We start from the raw sequence: 25,765 nt of genomic DNA, 5'->3' as shown, positions 1-25,765 counted from the left end.
GGGCTGAACAACAGTGTGGCAGAAACCAGAGCCGACAACTCAGAGCTCAAAACCCAGCAGGAAGAACTCGCCGCCAGGCTCGACAAAGAGGTCAGCAGCCTTTCCATAGTCATGGAGGAAATGAAACTGGTGGACAGCAAACACTCGCAGCTCATCACCAATTTCACGATTCTTCAGGGTAAGATCTGAGGCTAGGCTTCTATTTATTTAAATATAAACACTTGTTTAAAAGAGATTTATTGATTTTTGCATATATAAAAAAATATGATATTTTGAGCTATAATTTGCAACAAACCATGGCTGTGTGGTCACTGTGGGTGTCGTCAGGCTAAATGGATGAGTGACCTCTTTAAAATTGTAACACTTTCTAAATATTAACATTTCTGAATATACCCTAATAACTCATTTCACTACCAGAATTTTATGGTTTTAGAAGAGTGGGAGTTCATTTCTTTGTTTCATAATTTCAGGTCCTCCTGGTCCAAGAGGACCTCGGGAGACAAAGGGTCCCAGGGGCCACCTGGCAAAGCTGGCCAGAAAGGTGAAAATGGTGAAAAGGGAGCACCTGGTGTTGCTGGGCCTAAAGGAGAAAGGGTCCAGCAGGGCCTCCTGGTGTACCAGGAATGAAAGGGCTACCCGGTTCAAGAGGAAGCCCTGGGCAAAAGGGTTCACGAGGATCTGGGGGCAGGGCGGGGCCTTCGGGAGAGAAAGGTGACCCTGGTATACCTGGGCTGCCTGGAAGAGATGGTCAGACAGGTCCTCAAGGGCCACAAGGGCCGCAAGGACTCAGAGGGCCAGCTGGGCCTGCAGGACTAGAAGGGCCTCGTGGGCCCGTAGGCCCACCTGGACCTCCTGGACCACCTGGATCACCTGGACTCCCTGCACAAGTAGTTGTGGCCCCGGCAGATCCACAAGGCTTTGTCAACCGCCAGGTAGCGCCACCCCCTACAAGTACACCAGGTACCAGCTTTTCTTATACTCACTGTTCACATACACTAGTGGGTCTCAATCTTTTAACATTTGCTTACCTTTCCCTAGAGGTCTGCAAGCCCGTTGGGTGAGTCCATTCGGGCCAGGCTCATGTTTATTTAGCTTCTCTCATTTTATTGTCCCCATATTCAGCACACATAGGCTACTGTATGTTATAATATACTGTTATAATGATTATATTATAAATATTATACATCACCTACACAATACGCAAAGCATATACACACATGCATTAGCATACAGGTGACATTTGACAATGCAGAGCATCAGGGAGAAGTTGGAGCATGTCTAATGAGCATCTCCTCATTAGACGCACCTTTAAGATTTGCATCTTTACGGATTATGATTATAATGAAATAGTTTTTGTCTTCAATAAGTTTTATTTCCTTAATTACTAATTTAAAGCTTTCTATAGATATATTTCTGTCTGTGAGGCTTTTATTCAAAGCACATCATGTTTCTTTTCTTTATTTTATAAAAGCACAATGTTTTGTTCATATTGTAAGTGAACAAAAATAAAAGTGAACCTTTACAGTTACGAATGATAAATTACTTTTACCTTATGAGCAAAAATGAAGCCATATTCACGGAAAACATGCAAGTGATCATCCTGGTCCTTTAAACATTGTTATATGCTTCAACTATTTTGGTATATCTATAGATTTATTTTAGGCAAGTTAAGATAATTTGAGAAGGCTGAATTGATCAAACATATATGATCTGCTCATTGTCTGTCGCTGGCTGCTTGTTCATTACTTAAAAAACAAAATGTATATATGATGAACAAAAAAATGCTCCAAACGTTCTTCTAAATTAACTTAAAACGAAACGAAATATAATCATTTTGCCATTACATACAAAACTGAACTATTTTTAATAGCTGAAACAGTAGTATTAGCTGTTTTAGTATACAGGTGAAAAGGTGTGCTCGGGCGGTAATTCTTATAAACTTTCGGACACGGGCCAGGCTCGGGCCCTAGCATCTCTGCCCTAAATTTGAGGCCCATGCAGGGCTCTACTTCGTACCCCAGGTTTGAGAACTACTGACATACACTCAACACAGGGCCATTTATTATAGTCAATACCAGTAGAAAATCATTTGGTTTTTATGTAATAATGAATGTTTTTAATATCAACAAAACAGTGCTTATATACACTCAAAATGTGATATTTTATTACAAAAAACTTTAACTCCTTAATGAAATCCCAGATAGCCAGACAATGAAAATATAAATAAATAATTATATAACTTATTTGTGTTTGGGACACTGAGAGCACAGAGACTGTAATGTACAACCGTAAGTTTGAAAACGTTTAGTTTAAATGTTTAACATGAATGAACGGTGCTCATAAAAGACTGAGATAGTATTCTTAAGTGAAATGAGTTGAGGCTTGAACCTGGAAACAGCATCCATTGGTGCATTCGTTAGACACATTACGTCAACCACTTAACAAGCGGATAGCAATTTCGTGGTGGTCTTCCAGTAAAAATCGTGTTTGGGGGGGGGTTAAATATATGTTTTTTGCTGAGGTTTCTACTTAAAACTAATTTTTTCCCCGTTTGCATTGTTTTACTACTTACACATTAAGTGTGTTCTTTTTATCATCTTAGGGTGCCCACCTCAGTGGAAGAGCTTCAGAGACTCGTGTTACTACTTCTCATCAGAGATGCTGGACTTTAATGACACGATGGAAAGATGCAGCAACAAGAGTTCAACTATGCTGATTATTAATGATGAAGATGAGCAGGTAAATCCTAGATACTATTATCAAATATGTAATGGTCTTAAACAGAATTAACTTTATTAAAACAGTTTGCAGTTTTGCAGTGTGTCGTAACAGATAGCCTTGTGGGCATCTTGTTACGACTCTTGAGTTTTAAACCTAACATTACTCTATACAATGCCTACTTTATTATCTATCACAGCTATGGATAAAGAGGCAGATTTCTGGAAAGGGCTTCTTTTTGGCTGGGCCTCACTGACAGAGCAGAGGAAAACATCTGGAGATGGGTGGATGGGGAGCCTGCCCAACTACACGTGAGTGATTAACTGAAATACATAATACATATGCAGTGTATAACATATTCCATTATATTGAGGATCCTCAGTAATATAATGAGTAGATGGCAGTGTGAGGAAGCATTCCCCATTAGTCTTGTCTGATTTTAATTGAAAGGAAATGGAAGCCTGGACAGCCTGATAACTGGAGCCATGGTCACGAGGTTGGGGAGGACTGTGCCGGCCTAATATATGAGGGCAGTTGGAACGACTTTTTCTGCACAGAACACATTGGTTTCATTTGCGAACGAATGAATGAATGTAAGTTCAAATTCTTCTTTCTTGCAAACATTTTTTAGCTTCTTTTGGTTGAAAAGAGTTATCTGTTTGCTGTGCTCGAGTTCATTTCATTCATTGCAGTCTTTTCTCCATTATTCACAGCCAAAGTTCCCGTTTTATAGCACCTGTTGTGAATGAACAGAGCATATTGGATAAGACAATCACAGAGACAGTTCAGAAGACTTCTGTCACAGTATCCTCTCATAAAGCACGAACGATCGCTTTCCCCAGAGAGTCACATGTGACAGACATGAAGAAGACTGCAAACTATACAATACACTGATCACCAGTCACGTTAATGTTTAGATAAGTGAAAACGCTGTAATGTATTGTAATCATGTAATTGTAAATACCTGTTTTACCTGTGTCATTAACAAAGCTGATGCCACATTATTCCAGTGCAATACAATAAAGCTTTGTAGCTGCTTTAATGAAAATAAAGCTTTTAACAGCCAACCGTAAAGCTACAATTAATATGTTGATATGTTTTAATGACTATAATCCAGAATTTGTTCACACCAGAGTTTTACACCTTGGACATCATTAATGTGATTTTATAAATACCTTTTTCAAATATTTGATTATGCAGTAGCTATGTATAAAATAGTTGTGTATTTGAATACATGTACATGTATGTAGTTATCATCAAAGACCATGTTTTTATCTGAAATAAAATATAGTTGGTATTTTTCAATATGCTTTATGTTGAAATCCTTTTGATAAATGTTTAATTGTGGAATGTCCTATATGTAACACAATAATGCAACATAGATTGTTTTGCAACTATACACAGTACTTGTCAGAAATACTGTATACATGTATGTATTATGATTAGGCTGACCATACTGGGCATTTGTATGGGACTCTGATGTTTTATGGAATATTAAAATCCTGACCAGGACGTGTCCTGTTTTAACAGCACATATGGCCACACTAATTATGATAAATTATGATTAAAAAAAAGTTTCATATGCTCACAAAGAGTGAGTTTAATTGATCAAAAATACAGTAAAAACAACAATGTTATGAAATATGTTTACAATTTGAAAAAACGTCTTTCTATTTGAATTTATTTTAAAATGTAATTTATTCTTTTGATGCAAAGGATCACTTTAGAAATCATCTTAATATGCTGATCTGGTGCTCAAGAAACAATTATTATTATATATTACATTTATTTATAAACATATTATTAATTTGTCGTTATCAGAGGAATAAATAACATTAAAAATATACTATTTATACTATAAATATACAATATATTTTAAATGAATTACATCTTACTATAAATATACTAGAAAATATTAATTTAAATTAATAGTATTTAGAAATATTATTGTTTTAAGCTGTGTTTTGGTCAAATAAGCCTTACAATAAAAAAATATATATATAGTAAATAAATTAGAAAACATTTGTAAATAATTTACATTATATACATATTAAATATGTAAGCTATATATTTACATTTTTAATTTTATAATGTATTCCTATGCTACATTTAAAGAAAATTCCCTTGTCAGGTAGGTCAGTGTGATTTTATTGAGTTTACTTATTTGTTTATTGATTATTATTTACTAGTTTACCCCAAAACAATGTCAAAATATTTATTTTAAAAGATTTCAGATTTTTTCCACTGCTAGAGAAAACCCATTTGTAATTTAAATTTTTCCTCTTATATAGCTCTTAACAACTGGTCTTACCCTATCATAAAAGACGCAATTTCATATTTTAACTAAGCGTCCAATAAGACAAAGCAAATAAATAAAATAAAAATGTCCACATCATCTTGTGACTGCTGAGTCAGATAGGGTCTACCATGTGATTAAGTCATATGATTTATTAGCTGTATTTCCCTAACCTTCACAAAGTCATCATTTACACTATCCGACTAACAGACTCCAGTGTCGAATAACAAACATCTCGTTTACATCCCGCTCATGTTTATTTGGATATGCCCAGCTGTTTGTGTGTTTTAACGGTGTGGTATGTGCACACACCAGCAATAGCTCTGTTACCCAGAATGCACCGCTTTCGAGCTGCGAGTAAGTGACTGAGGAGAGGATCCCATCAGCAACACTAAGTGTAGTTTCTATCTTATTATGTTTATTAATTCACTTCTTAACAAGTGCTGACAGGGAGAAGAACAAGAAGAGGATCGAGCTTAGATTTCGTCGCGTGTATATCTCGGCCATGCCTCTCTTCAATTCAAATCCCTTTGATCAAGATGTTGGTAAGTTTGAGATGTCATGTTAGCACTTAGCAGGCGAGCTAACGGAGCTCATCTCTGTCTTTTGTTGTTCTTAGCAACCCACCGGCTTTTTGTATCTTTTCGAAATCACTACAACTATTTATGTGAATTTCGGAAAGGCATTCCATTGATTTAATAATTCCCATTAGTGGTTAAACCCGAAACTTTTAACGTAGGCATTAATGACAACAGTTTCACAGCTAGAGAGCTTAACATGTTATTAGCCTGATGGCTAGCCAAGTTTGTAGCTAAAGAAGCAGCGACTGACTAGCGATCAAAAGCTTATTTTCTCTATTTGTGTGGCACTGGCAGTGCACTATTGAGTAAATACAGGCGCTTTGCAGTCAACTTCAGATGATTTGAGCCACCTCACTCAATCTTAACGGTTTAATTCATCCTCGACCGGAGATAACGGTTCACACAGTGACGCTGCAAATGTCCCCAGCTGTTCATTTGATATATTATTAGCCGCGTTTGTTTTGTTGACTGATTTTTTAATCCAACTGCACAAATGTATTCTTTATAACAGGCCTTCATTAAGATTACAGTGTTGTATTGTCTAGGCTATATCATTATAGTATTATGAGCCTGCGGATAATAGTTTTGCTGGGGAAAGCAGCCTGTGCGCGGTTTATAATATAAATGCATGCATTTTAGGAAGCGCGTGAAAATTTGGTAGAACATTTTTGAACATATGAATTGATCTGAAAATGTTCCTACTTTGCAGATGTGGGCAATGTCAGATTTTGGCAGTGACTGCTGGAGTGATGTACAGTAGCTGCAGATTGTCAATGTTTGAGCTGGTCTGAAGGCATAGAAGAAGTGTCTGTGCAGAATTAGTCTCCTAGCTGGTTTTGTTTATTATAAAATGTATTTTAGGGGTGTTTCTGTACTAGAACAGGCCATTGTGTTTTTGTTTTGGCTGACCTCTGTCCTCTATTTGACAGCTTGCTAGATTGACAAACAGAATCTCACAACAAATGCAGGTCATTGGTTAACCTTCTCTAAACAGCGGAATTGGTTCTGTCATAAATTAACTTTTGTGTGTGTGTGTGGGGGGGAAATATTTGCTGCCTGGGCTGGAATTGATTTTCATGGGGATTTAAACAATTATGCTTGTTGATTTAGTTGCATTTAAATTTAAAAAGTACAATAATAAAAGTTGCTGTAAATAGAGTTTCATATAAAATATATAGTGGCATATAATTGTACAAATGATTTGAAATTCAAATTATAATTTTTGTAAACTTTGTATCACAGTTCCCACTAAATATTAACAGCATTTTCATTATTGATAATAAGAAATGTTTCTTGAGCACAAAATTGAGATATTTTTATTATTATAATTTTTTTTAACCTATTTTTTTAAATACACAAATTCAGCCTTGATGATAATGAGACTTTAAAAACATGAAAAAAAGTAAAACATACCAAACATTTTATAGATATATCCCAACTATAACCCGTTATTATTCCTGTATAACCTGGGGCTTTTCTTTCTTTTTTTTTTTTGGCATTTGTTTTCTTAGGCACTGGTTATTTCTGACTCTGGTTTCTATAATTAGGTGTAACAGACCCTGTGGCCTTTCACAGATACACATTAATTAATTTGCAAATGAATGTTATGCAACTGAATCACAGGACAAATCACAGAAATCAAAATCACAGGAAATATTTATCATTATTCTTTTGCAGAGAAAGCGACAAGTGAGTTGAACACAGCTGAGGACTGGGGCCTCATTTTGGACATTTGTGACAAGATTGGACAGTCTCGCACTGGGTTAGCCAATGAGCATTCTGGATTTTTTTTGTGAATGTCTTTTAGATAAATGGGTGATTAAAAGGTTAAATCTTATTGCTTGTCTTCTGAAGGCCTAAAGAATGCCTGCGATCTATAATGAGGAGAGTTAATCACAAGGATCCGCATGTTGCCATGCAAGCATTGACGGTAAGGCAAATGTTTCTTAATGCTTTCCACTGGATGAGGAGAAATAATGCTTCATTCTCAAGTATGCAAACATCAGAAGCCATTAATGAGCCATCAAGAATCAAATGAGTGTTTTCTCCTCCATAGCTTCTAGGTGCGTGTGTGTCAAACTGTGGAAAAATATTCCATTTAGAGGTTTGTTCCAGGGAATTTGCTAGTGAAGTTAGCAACGTGCTAAATAAGGTATGTTTTTCATTTTGTTTGTAGAAACACTGCATGCTTTAATTGCTTCGTCCAGCAGTTAATGACTGATGTTTTGTCTTTTCTTTTAAAGGGACACCCAAAAGTGTGTGAGAAGCTGAAGGCTCTGATGGTGGAATGGGCTGAGGATTTCCGTAATGACCCCCAGCTCAGCCTCATATCGGCCATGATCAAGAACCTCAGAGAACAGGGCGTCATCTTCCCCGCCGTGGGCTCTCAGGTGAGCAGCCCGATCCAGACCCCCACTGCACAGATCTGCCTGTTCACTGGATTATGTAAAATGCTGTAGTTATCTCTAAGTGATTAAATGTGTGTAAGGAGTGCAGCTTCAGTTTAAAAGCCAAATCTCAGACTTTAGCACATAAAACATGCACAACATGATATTAAAGGAAATGTTTAAAAGAAAGCCTTACATTGAGGTCAAAAGTTTGGAGTCAGTAAGTTTTTTGTTTTTTTTTAGATAATTTATTTTTACTATTAAATCAAATTAATAGTTGGCTAGCCATCATAATATATATATATATATATATATATAGCTAGCAAAGATGCATAAAATTGATCAAAAGTAAGAGTAAATACATTTATAATGTTATAAAATATATTTATATTTCAAATAAATGATAAAGATATCAAATAAATGTTCAAACATTCTTCTAATAAAATAATCCTAAAAATATATCATGGTTTTCACAAAAATCTTAAGCTAAAGTTGCTTTGACATCACATGACTAAATTACATCATAAAATAATACAAAATATGGTAACACTTTAGTATAGGAACCAATACTCACTAGGAACTAGTTGCTTATTAGCATGCCTATTACTAACATATTGACTATTTATTAGTACATATAAAGCACATATTCTGTATGACCATATTCTACATCCCTAATCACCAATACCTAAACTTAACAGCTACCTTACTAACTATTAATAAGCAGCAAATTAGAAGTTTAATGAGGTAAGGGTCGTAGTTAATGGTTTGTTCAATAGCGAGAATTGGACCTTTAAAAGTAAAGTGTTCAAGTAGAAAACTGTAATTTTAAGATATAATATTACTGTTTTACTGTTTATATAAAAGCTTAATAAACATATGACTTGCGTTACAATTTTTTTTTTTTTTAATCTTACTGATGCCAAACATTTGAATTGATATATTTATATATAATAAATATATGTGGCTGTTATTCTTATCATTTTATTATTTAATTCTCTCTTTCAATTTTCTTTTCATTTCCTTTTTTCCATTATATGCAGACTGTGTAATATATTGAGTGTTGAATAGCCGTTATGTTACCTTCTGTTATGTGACTCTTCTCATAAGGCGAAAAAATGTGTATGATATTGTTTAAGTAATAATATGTTTAACTTTATTTGTTCAGGCAGCAGAACAGGCTAAAGCCAGCCCTGCACTGGTAGCTAAAGACCCTGCAACATCAACCAACAAGAAAGAAGAAGAAGACATTGCTAAAGGTGGGTGCAAATATGTGAAGCTAAGTCTGCAATAACTCATCTTGAAGAAAGCTAGATCTCTGTCTCTGTCCCTTTCTCAGCGATCGAACTGTCTCTGAAGGACCAGCGGCAGCCCCAGGTCTCTCTGTCTGGCCTCTACCCGAGCACCAGCAGCCTCCTCACATCTCACAAGGCTGAAGGCAGAAAGGTCAGGGCCATCTATGACTTCGAGGCAGCCGAGGACAACGAGCTCACCTTTAAATCCGGCGAGATCATCACCATCCTGGATGACAGGTGAGTCTGGTTCTGTTCACTGATGGTCACAGTGAATTTCTCTCACAGGCTGTGTTTGAAATCATTCCCTTTGTATGATATTCACTACACATTGGTCGTTTTTGTTCTGTTTGGAAGGCTTGTTTCCACTTTGGTCAGTTTGGTTGCTAAGCTACACATGATGACTATGAAACAGAAGTTGTGTGAGGAGGTTAGTAGACCTTCAGATCTCTGTAGAGATTGAATGAATGATTCCAAACACAGCCAAAGAGTTATTTTTTAAATGACAGTTAGCAGGAGGGTGCTTTAGCATCTCTTCTCTCACAGTGACCCTAATTGGTGGAAGGGTGAGACGTATCAGGGTGTTGGACTCTTTCCGTCAAACTTTGTGACAGCGGACCTGACAGCAGAGCCTGAGATGAGTAAGTAAAGCTGTCATCTACTCTTTTCCACCTGTCGGTCTGCAGCCCCTTAAAGTCATCTTTCTGACTGTTGCACAATAGTTTTTCTCTTCTCACTTTACCATCCATTTAAATTATTTTTACAAGCATGGTTATAATAAACATTAAGTTGAGCAGTAAATCAGCATATTTGACTGATTTCTGAAAGATCATGTGACACTAAATTGACTGATAAAAATGCAGCTTTGCCATCACAGAAATAAACAATTTTTAAAAAATATATTAAAATAGATATTTTGAGTTTGAATAAGTATTCACAATATTGCTGCTTTTGTTGTATTTTTTTTTTTTATCAAATAAATGCAGCCTTAAGGCTGGTTCACACGGCAGGATAATTAGGCCGATTTTAGCCCCGATTCACCCCTTCCGACAATCTTAGGATGCTCCGATTATCGTAAAATAATCTGATCAAATATTCCTGCCGTGTGTGGTGTGTTAAGACTGCTCTCCTCTGCTCGGAAGAACATCAGGACCACTCCGGTCTCAAATCGGGGATATCCAACATGTTGGATTTATTTGGCCCGATTCTTCTCGTGTGTGGTGTCCCCCGAGGACAAACAATCACGCAGCCTGTGGACTGTAGCGTGTAGACAATCAGAAAGCGAGGTGATGAGGCGGTGAGGAAATACCGGGAAACAAAATCAAAACAGCCTGCGTATAAAATATAACAAATACAAATAAAGTCGATGGGCATAACTACATCCACAACTGCAGTCCACCAGAGTACATGGAAACGAATATATGAACGTTTATTTCCACGGTTATTAATCTGTGTAGTACGTAACAACATTTCTATGAGATAAAACAACAACTTTCCTCCATATCATGATGTAGCAAGTATAGTCCATGCTCGCGTTGTCTTTTTTTTCCGTTAAAAACAAAGCACAATGGCCACTGCATGCTCTTGGTCCGCCATGATTGTTTACTCTGAAGTCATGTTTGATCTCGAGGGATTTTGCGAGATTTCCCGTCTGACCTGGGAATGCTCGGGAGTCAAATCGATTTGTGTGTGATGTGTTGATTTTGCCGTGTGGCTGCACACCACACACTGAACGACCAAAACTGTTAGACCCGTGATTTTTTTATCGCCGTGTGTGGGGTCTCTCAGGTTTGGAAAATCGGCCGACAATTTTAAAATCGTCCCGTGTGAACCAGGCCTTACTGAGCATTGGAAACCATCATTAAAAAAAAACTTTTGAACAGTAGTGTACATAAATAAAAAACTGTGACTACATTGGAGTCCAAAGACATCATAGACCACTGGAGAATTTTTATTATTATTATTATTTATTTTTAATAAATTATGTGCATTCTTATGATTTTCCACATGAGGTCAATTTAAAATTTTATGTCAGTCTTTTGCTTTATCATGCCAAGCAGTCATGCCAGCATGATTGGAGAATGATCCAAAGAGCATCTTGATCTGTACCTAGGAATTGACAGGATTAATGTCACAAAACCCTTTTTTTGAAATCCAAAATCTTCCAAATGTCAGTTTTTGTTCATTTACAGGATTCAGTTATTTTCAATTACCATATTTTCAGCGTGGTCTCTGACTTTCAGAGCCTAGTGTGCATTGTCAAAACAATATCCTTTTGGATTTCTGGATTATATTTCTTGGATTTTTGGATTATATCATCTTTGATATTTTTCTTTCCTAAGTGAAAACCGAGAAGAAGACAGTGCAGTTCAGTGAAGACGTCCAGGTAGAGACGATTGAACCGGAGCCAGAGCCTGTCTACATCGATGAGGTGAGGCTACATATTTCTCACACTATTTGGCACTGTATTCCTCTCATACACAACCCTTACAACTACAAAGCACATGAAATAGCATAGTGAAATGAATGCTCCACTTTTCACTCTTTCCCTTTGAAGACGTCAGATGCTCCCGGTGGAGAACTGTGTTTCGAATTAGTCATACATGTAGCAGCTCTCAAGAAAGTGTCATGCAGTCTAGTCTGTAATGTCTTTGCAATGTTCTGCAGGAGAAAATGGACCAGCTGCTTCAGATGATCCAGAGTGCAGATCCAACAGATGACCAGTCAGACACCTGTGAACTCCTGCAGTTGGAGGGTGAGTATAAAACAGATTCACATGTTGATTCTGTTGAAAAGATTAAGTCATTGATTCATAGATGTTCCTCTTCTCCCAATTAGCTGCTTGCAACCAGATGGGTCCTCTCATTGACCAGAAGTTGGAGGACATTGACAGGTATTCAAAAATTCCTATCTAAAACAAATTTAATGCAAATCCATCCTTCCATAAATCTAGCAATGCCAGTAAACAAACCTCCAATTCTTTTTAGTGAATGAAGTCCAATGAGACAAATGCACACGTCATGCCATATAGATCTCATGTGTAATAAATCTGCCGTGTTTGTTTTCAGAAAACACTCGGAGCTGTCTGAACTGAACGTGAAGGTCATGGAAGCGCTGTCTCTCTATGCTAATCTAATGAATGAAGACCCAGTATATGCTATGTATGCCAAACTACAGAGCCAGCAATACTACATGCAGCAGACCCCAAACGCTTCCCAACAGGTGAGAGTCTGACAAACTGTGTATGTTGTTCGTTTGCTAGATATGATTTAAACTGCTATTATGGCTGTTTGTTGGTGATTGTTTTGGTAGTGATATATTAGGATATGTCTCTGTTTTATTTTCAGGTGTATCCTGGCCAGCCCACTGGAGGGCAGTATGCAATGGGCAGCACAGCAGTTCCAGGATACAATGTCCCGATGGAGCAGCTCTCTGCAATGAACCAAACAGGAACACCAATGGCCGGGCAGCCGGCTCCCACGTAATCCCACTTTACTATATTACACAAATAAAATAATTGTAGTATATTTAAAAATGTTTGCATGATTCTGTTGTTATCAGTATTATTATTAATATTAGTATTAGTATTAGTAGTTATTCTTATTTTAAAAAGCTAGATCTATGAATTAATAAAATATAAAAATATAATCATTTATTATAAGCAATTCATTACTTAAATTATTGATCACTATTGAAGTTGTATCTGTTCATTTATAGTGATAGTATTGATGATGATAATAATAATAATAAATCAAATAAGTGATCAAAGTTATAATAATGTATTGATGCCATAATTTTTATGTTTTAGTATAATTAGATAAAATATTTAATATTTTGTTGATATTATTAATAATAAACAAGTTAAGTTAACAATAATAAAAATTAGCAGTATGCATTAATAATAATAATAATGTTTGTATGATTAGATTAAATATTTAATAATATTATTATTATTATTAAAATAATAAAAATAAGGCTTTATAATTTTATTTAACAACTTATTGTTATTATTAATGTATTACTGGTGGTGGGATAATTATTATTATATTTGTATAATTATGTTGAAATAAATGCATGTATTATTTGATCTGTGTCTCAGTGATGTCCATATGTACATGGGCCAGCCTCCAGTCTACAGCCCACCCCCTGGCAGCATGCCTCCAGCTGACGTCCAGTCCTACCAGACCCCAGCCGGTGCTCAAGTGGCCATGAGCCAGACCCCCGGCTACACCGGGCCCTCCACCCAGAGCCTCCCTGCCCCTGCAGACAACCAACAGACCCCTTACCCTGAGAAAGCCCTCTTATAGGACCCCTAGAGACTCATACAAACACATACATACACACACTTACACTCAGAAACAAGGAGCCTTCAGCTCACACAAAGATATCTCCAAGACACTACAAACAAACACTGATTCTGATCACTACAGGATGTGCCGATTATTGACTACTAACCGGTGGTGTTCTCACAGAGCGGTTCTGATCCATCTCATACTTCTTTGGTCTCTTTTATAAGAACATTTTGTTGAAGGTGATGAGGAATGCTAAGTTATATGGTTTATTTGGCAGCGTCATTATAGTAATAATTAACTGGACGTTTCTTACAAGAAAACACACAGCATGCTTGTGTTGTACATACGTTTCCGTACCTATGTAGGTCTCAATAGTCCAGTGTTTGTCACAACAGGTCCTGAAGGGGAGGTTACGTCATCATTTTAATTTCTCATCTCTATGAGAGTTTGTGTGTGTGTGTATGTGTGTGTGTGTGAGAGAAGGAGCATGTTCAGGCCCTCAAGTCATCTCACCTCTCCTCCAGAACCATGTAGCGAAACACTGCCATTGTCTTGACAGTTACCCATCAGCCCGATGTCTCTAAGCTCAATTTTCAGTGTTAAGAAGATCAGATGTTTTTAGTGCATTTTATTTATATTTTGATTGTCATTTTGCTGTTTTAATTGACAGTACTTTAATAGAAGGATGTAATATTCTGCCTGTGTGCAGATGTGTATATACGAGAGCTCACTTCTGTCTTTAGAGCGTGACGTTCAAAGCAGCTGCTTCTTCTGTAGAAAGGGCAGATGGGAAGTTGAGGAGTAATGCTGCTCCACACCATGCACTTTTAATTGACCCTTTTCATTACCCTCATTTCAGATGTGTCCATTAAAACACGTTTCCTCCACCCTCGAAGAAGAACCTGAATGCCATTGACCCTGCACTCGAACCCTTTTCCATAGCCATTTCAAAATAAGCGACAGAGATACTTGGCTTGGAATTTTTCAAACTCTCCGTATCCCCTGGGAATGAATGATCATGTGTAAATGATCTGTAGCACGTGGAATGATTGAACTAATCCCTTGGCCAGGGGCTTAGACTGACACAAAAGAGAGCAGACTCCTCCGTTCATTTGCATATCCTACTCTAAACCAAGGCACTACCCCACATCTCTGTCTCTGTGTCGCTCCAGTGTTATCAGAGTAGTTGTTGACGTTTCATAGAGAACATTCTGGGAAATTGGGACCATGGGCCAGTTCTAATGTAACACCTTAGCATTTGCACACGAAGATGATAATCCTTACGTCAGCCTTATCCACAGGAAAATGACTGTTTTTGGTGTATCAGTTCTATGTACCCCGTTGTTTGTATGTACTATTTTAATCATCTTAATTATTAGCATTCACAATAAAACTAGGTCAAATGTACAGCACATGTTGTGTCTCATGTTTATGCATCACTTTGCTCTGGTAGACCGGTGGAGGTGTGTTAGTAGTTTCACTGTAAAAATTTTAATAAACAAAAAAAAAATCATACAAATTCTGAATGCTGCAGGTGTGCATATTTAACAAAACAAAATAGACTTGGTAATTGCTGATTATTATTAATAATAACAGCAAGATAATAAAGTTTTAATAATACATCCAACGAGTAAAAACAAAAGTTTTATTCGAAAGAAGAATTTATCAGCTTCAAAATTATATATGCTACCACTCAAGTTTGTGGTCAGAATGTTTTATATATATATATATATATATAAAGAAATCAGTACTTTTATTAGCAGGGATGCATTAAATTACCGGTAATCAAAGATTACAGTTTATGTATAAAAAATAAATAAATGCTGTTCTTTTGAACTGTTTATTTTTCCATAATTGAAACGAAAAGAACTATCAGTCTCGAAAAAAGTAAACCTCAAAGAAGTTAAGCAGCACATCTATTTTCAACATTAATAATAGTAAGAAATGTTTTTGAGCATCAAATCAGCACATTAGAATGATTTTTGAGGGATGATGTGACACTGAAAACTACAGCATAGCTGCTGAATATTCAGCTTTGTTATAAACTATGTATAGAGAGAGAGAGAGAGAGAGAGAACTATTTCATAATTTATTCGACTTAGCAATTTTACTGTTTTAAAGCTGCAGTCGGTAACTTTTGACGCTCAGGCGGTTAATAAACAGAACTGCTTACGTCTTGCGGAAGAACATTGTAGCCGGAACTACTTCTCTCTGTTTATGTCTATGAAGAATCACAAAGGTACTGGTTTACTCCGCCGCGGTACCCCCGAAGCAATCTAAAATAGTGTGAATATAAACACTTATTATAGGTGCACCCTAGTGATTCAGGACAGGCTAAAAACACGGTTTGGAAAATGGATTCATGGTGTACTCGCTTATTATATACATTTTTCTACATTTTGAACACAAACAAAGTTACGGACCGCAGCTCTGATTGGTTGTTTCTTACCGGGAGCGACGTATTTTCTGCAAATGGCAATAGGACCACTGGGAGGAGCCAGAGGAGCTTGATTTTTTCACAGATTATCTGTCTCATATTCTACTGTCAGGACATAATGACAGGTTTAACAAATATGTAAAAAATATATTTTTACAAAAGTTACCTACTGCAGCTTTAATGTGTTTTTAATCAAATAAATTCAGCCTTGGTGACCATAAGAAACTTATTTCAAAAATCAAAATCATACTGATACTTTTTGCTCCTGTAACTCCATAAAAAGAGAATCGTGACTGCTTCATTACTGTGGCAGTAAAAGAGCACCTGTAAGAATGCAGTGTAAGCAGCAGCAGTGTACAGAGTCCAGAGCGTTCAGTCATTCAGAGTTGTGAGAGATGCATTCAGTGACGGCTCACTCATAGAGGAATTTACTGAAAACTCATAGTGTCAAGATGCTCTCTGGAAAGACTGTCAAACTCATCCTTTATGAGCTTCTGCAGTTCGCATGTCTCTGTATTCCTGTGTTTGTAGTAATGGAGCGCTTTGCATCTGTCATTCGTATTGTGAAGGCTAGTGTCACTGCCTACTGGCTGGTGGTGGCGGCCTCGGTGGCCTATGTGGCGTCTGTAACCCTGTTTGTGTGGGTTCCTTTGAAGTACTTCACCCTCAAGACAAATCGCTTCTCAGAAGTGACCAACTGGTGAGTACTAAACCGTTTTCTATGCTGCCACTGTTTTATAAGAGTAGATGATCCATGAACTCTCATTATTCATAATTAAAATCAGCATTAGTTGCAATTTTCATATTAGTGGAAATGCATGTCTTGTGACTGGTTACTACACCATTCCTTTGACTTTAATGGTTCAATGTGAATCGCTCTATTCAACTATAGAAGAACTATGTGAGAAAATACTCAAATATTTTCAAATTAATTTAAGCATGTCTAATAAATTGTCTACAAATTTATTGATCAACTATAAACTCAAGTTGCATTATAAGCCCATTTTATAAGAAATTATGCTCATAATTTCTAAACTATGTTTCTTAGTTTGTGATGCTTATCATGTTCATCAATGAAAACGCTCTTATTTCTAATGCAGGAGACCTGTTACACTTGGATACGTGATCCTCAGCGCTTTACCATGCTTTGCTATAATCATAGCCAGCTCAAAGGTAATGCATTATTCCATCTCACTAGGAATCTACCATATGACTGAGCACTTCATGATTATTAAAATCTATATTACTACCAAGAACCATTATTTACAGGTTCCTAATGGCACTTCATACTCTTTTGGATCATTGAATTTTGAAAATGTATCCATTTGAATGTTTATATACCATATACTGATCATTTGTAATCTTACTTTCAGAATGATGTCCGTAATAGAAACTGTAATAAAAACCGTAGGGCTCATCAAGACATCAGAAACCTTTCGTAAACAGATTCACTCTGAGGTACTCAGTAACTCACTGTAGACCAGCAGATTTTCTATTAACCCAAAGATGGGGTATTATAGACTGTGGAATGTGAATAGATCTGTTTTACAGCCAACTGTCAATGTATTACCAGTTTTGAAAAGGGTTCTCTTGGTTTTTGACTGGTGAAGATATGACTCCACATTGGTCCAGTTTAGCAGTTTTCGTGTAGTTAGTTTTTGGTGATGCATCCAAAACTGCTTCCATTTTCAGTCTTTCACCTCATTTTTCTCTTGAGGACGATAAAAAGCTTTTTGCTCATGACTCTTTGTTCTCTCTGCAACCCTCTGGTCTATTTATGGTTGTGCAGGTTCAAGTTGATGCTGGTGTTAAGTGTGACCGCTTCACTGAGCTCCCGGTCTCTCTGGTCTTGTTCTCCCTCATTTGTGTGGACATAGTGGAGAAAATTCGCCCTCTTCGCCTGACGGGACAGGGTAAGAGATAACTGCCGATAAACTTGTCCAATTAAATGATCTGTCCATCTAAGTTGTGCTCTATTTTTATCCTCTTTTTTAAAAAAAGCAAGTGGATCAGAGTTGGATTTTGAGATGCCAGGCCCAGTGTTGACTCACATGGAGCAGGTGACATCCGTGTCCGGACAGCTGCAGGCCAACGGACGGGACGTCGATGCGTCTCCAAGGTCGCCGGTCAGGAATGGGACACTATCAGGACGTTGGAGGGATGTAGATGAAGGCGGCACCTCTCGTACCAGCAGCACAGCATATCTCTACTCCTCTCATTCTTACTCAGGTCCGTTTAAATTTGTCTGGATTCGAGACTCTCGGCATGACCTCTTTGTGGCCACCTTCATGTTTTGGTTTGACACCGTGGAAATGGTGAGGGTGGCCGGGACTGATTCGGTGTATTACTCAGCATGGGTGTTTCCCATATACATACTGGCTTATCTGTCCATCCTGCGTGTTGTTATAACTCCAGGCAGTCCTTTGCTTGCTTCATCAAGTGTCCTCACCCAAGATTTGCCCTTCCTGGTGGTGCGTATATGCCTATTGGCTGTTTTCGGGTACGTTACCCCTGTGCTCTACATACTAAAGAACATTTTCACCACGGTATCTTTCATGTACTTTGTCTTTATGACTAAACTAAAACTGCTGAACAGAGCAAGCATGTTCTGAGGGCATTATGAAATTCCATGCAGATTCACAGCTCATGTATTGTAGATTGTAAATTACGATTTAGGGTTAAGATTTTTTTTTTTTTTTTTTTATAAATTTCATATTTCTTGATTTTTTTTTTTTTTTTACTGGTGGCCAAAACGAAACTCAGACATCTAAATGTTTAGTCATTCTATTCATATTTATTGTAGAATATATTTGTATAAAAATGTTTTTGAAAAAAAAAAAAGTATATTATGCTCACTAAGGCTGCATTTATTTCAGCAGAAATACAGTAATATTGACATATTATTACAACTTAAAAATAATGTTTTTATATTTTTATACATTTTGAAATGTAACTTATTAATTGTATGGTAAACCTGAATATTCTGCAGCTATTACTCTGGTCTTTAGTGTCACGTGATTTTTGAGAAATCATTCTAATATGATAATTGTTTGGCATTCTGATCAACTAAATGCAGGCTTGTTGAGAATAAAATACTTTCTTCATAAACATAAAATAAAAATCTTAATTATTCCAGACTTTTGTAGTGTAAATGCTGTTTGTGTTCATATGTTGAGTATATTATTACATGTATTAAGGCTTTCTGTTTTGTTGTTTTTCTATGCAACACAGTGCGTTTTAATTCATTGTGCCAATGTCATGTTTTGAAAATTTGTAAAATACAGCAATTTATTAATAACATTTGACGTTGCACACGTTTATTGTTGGATTTCATTTCAGCATGTGAGTGAGTGCAGCTAAAGTTGATACTGACTTAAGGTAATGCAAGCTGATCTTATACCAGGACATGTTATCATAATGTAAAACCTGATTGCTTTTTATAAAAAATCTGACTGTTGGACAGACTAACAGTAATACTTCAATTCAACTATAATGCACATTATAAGATATAGCTTCTGAATTTCCATGATGTTCAGAAATCCCCTTTCATTGCATCTCATATACTGCTGCACGCTATAATTCCATCTATCATTTTTGTTTTTTCATTATACATGGTCATACTTGTTGTCAGATACCATGTAAAGTGTTTGTAACCTTGAGAGCATTACAAGTGTGAGATGTAACAGAACTCATACAGATCACACAGTTATCTAATAGGTCAGTTTAATAATAATAATAATATATATATATATATATATATATATATATATATATATATATATATATATATACACACAATTGCATACAGTTTTTACAGCATTCTGCAGTAAAATAGCAGAATAGTTTTTTTGTTATTTTTTACTTTATATTGTTAGGTAAGCTTACCTAACAGCTAACCAAATAGGTTGTTACTTGATTTGAAGTGTATGGCCAAGATGTTGTGTTATATAAGATCCTAAGTGCAAGTATTCAAGAAGAAACCTCTGAATATGATAGCTTTCTTTCTCTGTCTCGAATGCTTATTTCAAGCCTATTTTCTCAGCTCAGCATTATTCTCATCTAACCAATGAGGTGGGATTTATTCCCTCGAAACGAGACGTTAAAAATCCATATCTGAGTGTGACTGAATTGTTCGCCTTAGCGTGCCTCCCACAGATTTCAGAATAGAGCTTAATTTTAATTTGTTCCGTTTAAACTTGACAGTCAGCATGTGAACAGAAGCTGCAAATGAAATTGCAAGACCTCTTGCTCGCCACCTCAGCACGAGACAAGAGAGGAAGAGGAGACAGCAAGGACAGACACTATATAGACATACAGTATATACATAAAGAAGAGGAGTGGACTGACTGATAAAGAAAAGGGGCTGAGATTCAAAGAGAGGAAGGAGGACATTTGAATTCAGCCTGTGTTTCTCCTGCATTAAGTGCTCTAGCATGCAGTGTAGCAACAGGGAGTGAGAGAAACAGCGAAGCACAGCAACAGAAAGGACACAAGGGTGTAACACGGGTAACCAGGAGCATCCCTGGCTGCACAGAGGGAAAAAGAGACAGAAAGAGCCTGAATCCACAGGGGAGAGAGAGTCGTGGAGGTAGAGAACAGCAGAAAGCAGGGAGGAGAGACGGCAGATGATGGACTCTAGCCTCCTCTGCCTGTGCGGACTGGAGACAAGGCAACCCAGACGTGGCTCGCATCTGCATTCTGATTGGCTGGGGTGGGCGGGGACAAGCTGACGCAGGGAAAGTCAGGCAGGAAAATGACATTTACACCGTGTATCAATTTTAAACTCTGAGCCTGTGTCTGTCTTTAAAAAAAAGGGGTGCGGTGGGAGGGGTGGGTGGTGTTGGGGGTATGTCTGGGGAGGGCGCAGGCTGGCGTAAATAAATAAGGAGAGGAACTCAACGAGGAAAGAGAAGAACAAATAAATCGCGCACACATACCTGGAGCCTACGGACTGCGAGCCTGTTGGTCTCGAGCATCGGGAAGACAGCAGGAGGATGTGAATCACTCACTCTGACTGACTGCATCACATTCTTCCACCGTTTGTGGAGGAATGTCCACTTTTTATACGCTCTATAAACCTATGGGCTGGACCAGAGGCTGTGTGGTACGGAGACACTTACCTGCTGCTGCTGATGCTGCTGTGTCTCTCATCAGACTGATGTGATGGCTGTCCCGTACGGAAAGGGATCCAGAGGCTGTGTGTCACAGAAAGAGTGATTTAGACTCTCTTCTTGGCTGCACCATCATCACGACCCCCCTGGATGTTCTCTTGATGTATTGCTGTGGTCTGGGACACAGGCAGAGAGAACAGTCCACCTATGTGAGTAACCGCAGCATGCTTTATGTGATTTTCCATCACCAGGATGCTATTGAGTAGAAATATACACCTATAAACAAACAATTCTGAGTAAGGGTCACAAGATACACTTTTAGAACTTGAAAGTGTGAAATAATGGTACGTATTGTCATTCTGAGCCTTGTTAAAGTTTACCTCGAATGTTTTTGTGTATGTTACCTTTCATAATACTGAAAACAGGGGTGAAATGTGTGTCATTACTTCTGTCCGAACTGTTTTTTTTTTGCATTCTGGACTTTTGTGATTTCAAAATGGCAACCTGTTCCCTCAGTAGCATTTGATGATGCGGTCAGAATTGAAAATATCCCACAAATCACCCACTACTACATCCGCCACCACAGTATTTCTTAGTGTAGCCTACTTCATAATTCATAACATTTGACGTACAAGCACGTTTCTGCGGGAACTCGACTGAAACGTAGGTCTAAAAATAGACTCGCTGCTATTTTAGGCAACGTTTTTGCTGCATGGAGAGAAAGTGAATGAGTGAGTGTGTGTGTGTGAAGAACAGAATGAGAGACGCGTGAGTCACTGTGTGTCATACCTAAATCCCCAAAGAGCAGGCGGAAGGGGATCACAGTCACACAGAAGCTCAAAGCTGTCAAAGCAAACAGGTAGTAAATAGGCTTATCGTGCCTCAGAACGTATGCAGTGTCAGGTAGCAGAACTCGAAAGAAAGAAATCATAAAAGGAAAGCGTCATCTCTTACTGTAACCGCTACGTCAGATGTTTCCAAATCCTCAGAAATGTGCTGTTGGTATTTTCGGTAACGTTACAGTCAAGAGTCAAGAAGATAGTCAAACTATAAATCGCGCGACTTGTAGGTTAATTTGGAGATATTTAAGCACTAAGATATTAAAATTGGTTTTCAATTAAATCATCTTAATTGGTGCCATTTTTCAAATAGCCTACCTTGTTGTGGAGTGAATAAGAACATGGACTAAAAAATAAACTCGACTTTATTAATAGCAGTTTCCATATATATTGTGAAAACTCGATTCACGTTATGGAAAAAAAAGTCTTTGCAATCATTAATCTAAATGTATTTGGTCTTTCTCTTTGTAGAGCAAATTTGTTATAAAGCGAGTTTCTTTGCTTACGTCACGTATTGGAAACAAGCTGCAAATGTGTTTTTGTGTTTGCTTAAAGATTATTTTAATATTTTTATTAGAAACCAAGACAAAAAGGATTATGTGAGTTGCTTTTTTTCCAGCAAATTCCAATATCTATTTTTGTCTGTAGAATAGAGCAGGGCAGTGTGGGAGTTTTGTGTGATATTGATGTGTTGGATGGATTGAACTTTCATGTTAAGCTTCTGAAGCGCACTTGGGAGGTGCTGCCTGTTCCAATTCCCTGCCATGTGTTCTTGGTTTCTGTTGTGTATCTAATCCCCTAACATGGATTTAAACTGGAGTATTTGTGTAAGAGTCACAATTTAGATTTCATACTGGCTTACATGACATTTCTTGCAGACGAATGTACCACTTCTCTTGGCAAAGACTCTCTGACTCAGTGGTGGCACTTGAGGGCTTGCGAACTTGATCAAACGTTATAACTACCGAGTTGTACATTTTTGTTTTTCAGATGTTTTTTTAGATGTGGTTCACATCAGTATGATATTGTAAGAAAAAACTGACTTCGTAATCATTTCATAAAGAAATCATTAAGTGGAAATGCTATAACTTAAAAGTAGCTTAACCTGACAAGATGAAGTATTAAGGATTAAATATGAAAGGAAGGGTTGGAAACATGGCCTAGTTCAGCACCGACTTTAATGTTCTTCCAATACAACGTTCAAGTCTTGTTTTTCTTTGGCAGCTATTGAACTTGAGTGAACTTGAATTATATTAAGTGTTTGTCTGGCTATTGGCAGTGGCTAATGGCAGATCACCCCTCTCTGTCATGATCCTGCCAGAATACTGGAGACACAGGATGGCACCAGATGAAGGACATGCCTCTGTTAATGCCAATTTCTGGCATTCAAATACATCACATTATATAAATGAAAAGGTTGAGCATACCCATTTTATTTTGTTTGATAAGGAGCTTTCCTCACATTTCCTCACTTGATTTATGTGCACACATGACACCTTTGAAACAGGCCAGTGTATTTCATAACCTTTTGGAGCAGGGAGCATTTTATTGTTTTATGTGAGGAGTCATGTGTTACAAAAATGGCAAAGCTGAATAGGTTTTGAATGAAGGGAATTAAAGAGATAGTTTATCCAAAACTGAAAGCTGTATCATAAAAAAGTTATTTTGAAGAATGTGAGTAACCAGACAATTGCTGGTCCTTATTGACTTCCATGTGTTCAGCAGAAAAAAAAAAAAAAAAAATCATAATGGTTTGGAACAACTTGAGGGTGACAAATTATGATATTTTTTGGTGAATTATCCTTTTAATGCAGGCACAAAAGTTTTAAGTTTGAGCAGGGGTGTTGATTTTATTTGAAAACTGGCGATGCTTAAGAATAAGCTTCCTTATATGATTGATACAGTATATTGATTGATTGATTAACTGATAGATTAAAAAAATATATTTCTTGGTAGTTTTCCTATCATCCACACATGTAAAGTTAGTTGATAGCACACCTGCAACTAAGAGTTAATAATTAGCCTAATGTTTTCAATAAAATATTGACGTATTTTATACCTACTAAGGATATTTACCCTATTTGTTTAACAGAATTTTCTACTTTAAAGTGCCATAAACTAACTTAACAGTTTCTTAATACTGTTGCTAATTTTTGTTTGTTTATTATAAATTCTACAATAAAAATGTGTAACATTTAGCACAGTGTGCGAACACCCCTGACTGAATTATAACGTGATCAAATCTGCATTTCCATCGTAGTTTTTTTTTCTCTGTATGTAAACTGTTCTAGATGAATGTCTCGCACATGACAGTGTTCTAAAAACATGATGCTGAAATGTAAATAAGTTTTAAGAATCTTTTAAAAACACGTCTCTCTATAAAATGTGGGTTTACCCCATTCAGTTGTCCTGCATTTCTCATTTTTAAAGGGACAGCTTGTAGTGAGTAGCCTATAACTTAACATAGAATATACCATAGACTTGTACTTCAGGTCTGTTTCTTCTGTGGTTACTACCAAACTTTTTGTATACAGTTTAGACCTTCAAGCCGATGAAAACAAGTATGGGAACGAAATACAAATCCTTACCCGTGGACCCATGTTGCAATTTCATGACTTGAGGATCCTTCGCTAGAAATGGAATTCAGGGAGCCTCATTGTAAAAAAATTAAATATGGCGCTACCCTAACTCTAGTTAGACAAGGTTAGTGTAAGTTTATGGTTATGAAAAGAATGCTGTTTTGCAGTATTCAGTGCTTTGACCTATTCCAGAGGCAGGACAGAGAGTGTTTGAACAGTTCTGGAGGATTATGAGCATTGCTCATCCTGTTTTAGAGAGACATACAATCTGTCTGACAACACTATGCAGGACATGCCCTGTGCTCCACCTTATTCTTTCTACCATTTTAAATCTCCTCTCCCAGCTGTTGGGTGGGCAGGATTGGCCGCTCTTGAGTTCCTGCCTCCAGCACTATGGGGCGGAGCATCATCCAGATGTTACGTAGCATGTTCATGCAGTATTTGAATGCATTGCCAGTCAGAGGGGCTGAGGAGGAAGAAAATGATAGCGACAAGAAGACCAAACTTTGTGTTTTTCGTCATGTCCTGGTCAAGCCAGTTGCTGTACACATCATGTAGGTGGTGGCTGATGGCCACTGTGTATCATCTCCAAGCCTAACTTCAGTGGGACCAGACATCAGGGCTAATGAGCTACAGATCTCAGAGGTGAACTTGGAATTTGAGGGCATCAGTCGCCGATTCTCCTTGTCCTCTTTGCAGAAATGCCTAGAACTCTTAAGAATAAAAACGTCTCTTGGGTGAGTACTGTCTGTAACTAAAACTGTAAACCCTGAGGTACATAACATGTGGGTGTCTAGCTAAGTTGTCATTCAAAGCACATGAATTTCATTGGGACAACTGGCTTTAGATGAACTTTAGGATGCACAAAACTCTCTATTTACAGCTGTAGTTTGTAAGGGCCAGATTATGATCAGAATTGCATGACTTGTTTAAAAAAGGTCATCATTTGCATATAAAAATGGCAGTATAAAGTATGCTACAACATTAGCCGTTATGCATGATATAATTTAGTTTGACATTATTAGTACAGTGGTCTTGCGAAAGTGGTTTGAGGTTTGAAACAGCACAAAACACAGCTCAGCTAGACTAAAAATTGTTCCATACTCCCTGAAGACTTTACAACTTTGATTTAATGCCATATTCAAACAGATGTGAAAGGAAAGATGCTTTCATTCCAGGACGCATTTCAAACAGGCATAATGAGTGACCTGAATGCTGTTAAGAACAAGGATTACT

At 37.2% G+C, this 25,765-nt stretch overlaps 2 protein-coding genes and 1 pseudogene across 3 annotated transcripts; all 3 read left to right on the top strand.

The window, feature by feature from the left end:
* Positions 1-3: 3 nt before the first annotated feature.
* LOC113078035 (collectin-12-like) lies at positions 4-4,023 on the top strand (annotated as a pseudogene).
* A 1,176-nt stretch (positions 4,024-5,199) lies between these two features.
* On the top strand, positions 5,200-14,975 carry LOC113078034 (signal transducing adapter molecule 1-like). 2 transcript variants are annotated; one of them, XM_026250311.1, is made up of 15 exons: positions 5,200-5,371; positions 5,456-5,559; positions 7,273-7,357; positions 7,450-7,525; positions 7,652-7,747; positions 7,839-7,985; positions 9,148-9,238; positions 9,319-9,511; positions 9,818-9,912; positions 11,614-11,702; positions 11,939-12,026; positions 12,110-12,164; positions 12,340-12,493; positions 12,619-12,752; positions 13,371-13,578. In XM_026250311.1, exons 2-15 carry the CDS (start codon positions 5,520-5,522, stop codon positions 13,576-13,578), a joined length of 1,551 nt encoding a protein of 516 aa, XP_026106096.1. In that variant the 5' UTR covers positions 5,200-5,371; positions 5,456-5,519. The 2 variants fall into 2 exon arrangements, with proteins under 2 accessions (XP_026106096.1, XP_026106097.1); XM_026250312.1 differs by lacking the exon at positions 5,200-5,371 and having other exon boundaries at positions 5,520-5,559; positions 13,371-14,975.
* A 1,352-nt stretch (positions 14,976-16,327) lies between these two features.
* tmem236 (transmembrane protein 236) lies at positions 16,328-19,291 on the top strand. The gene is made up of 4 exons (XM_026250314.1): positions 16,328-16,700; positions 17,101-17,173; positions 17,790-17,913; positions 18,002-19,291. Exons 1-4 carry the CDS (start codon positions 16,453-16,455, stop codon positions 18,610-18,612), a joined length of 1,056 nt encoding a protein of 351 aa, XP_026106099.1. The 5' UTR covers positions 16,328-16,452; the 3' UTR covers positions 18,613-19,291.
* Positions 19,292-25,765: the final 6,474 nt, after the last annotated feature.

This window comes from Carassius auratus, unplaced genomic scaffold (assembly GCF_003368295.1).
Source record: "Carassius auratus strain Wakin unplaced genomic scaffold, ASM336829v1 scaf_tig00023987, whole genome shotgun sequence".
NCBI lineage: Eukaryota > Metazoa > Chordata > Actinopteri > Cypriniformes > Cyprinidae > Carassius > Carassius auratus.
Note: the sequence above shows the minus strand (reverse complement) of the source record. Positions and strands in the feature narration are given on the sequence as shown.

Coding starts and splice junctions, on each gene's coding strand:
- LOC113078034 (XM_026250312.1), top strand. CDS start 5,520: ATGCCTCTCTTCAATTCAAATCCCTTTGATCAAGATGTTG. Junction 7,748..7,838: donor TTAGCAACGTGCTAAATAAG/GTATGTTTTTCA, acceptor TTTCTTTTAAAG/GGACACCCAAAAGTGTGTGA. Junction 11,703..11,938: donor AGCCTGTCTACATCGATGAG/GTGAGGCTACAT, acceptor AATGTTCTGCAG/GAGAAAATGGACCAGCTGCT.
- tmem236 (XM_026250314.1), top strand. CDS start 16,453: ATGCTCTCTGGAAAGACTGTCAAACTCATCCTTTATGAGCTTCTGCAG. Junction 16,701..17,100: donor TTCTCAGAAGTGACCAACTG/GTGAGTACTAAA, acceptor TTTCTAATGCAG/GAGACCTGTTACACTTGGAT. Junction 17,174..17,789: donor TAATCATAGCCAGCTCAAAG/GTAATGCATTAT, acceptor ATGGTTGTGCAG/GTTCAAGTTGATGCTGGTGT.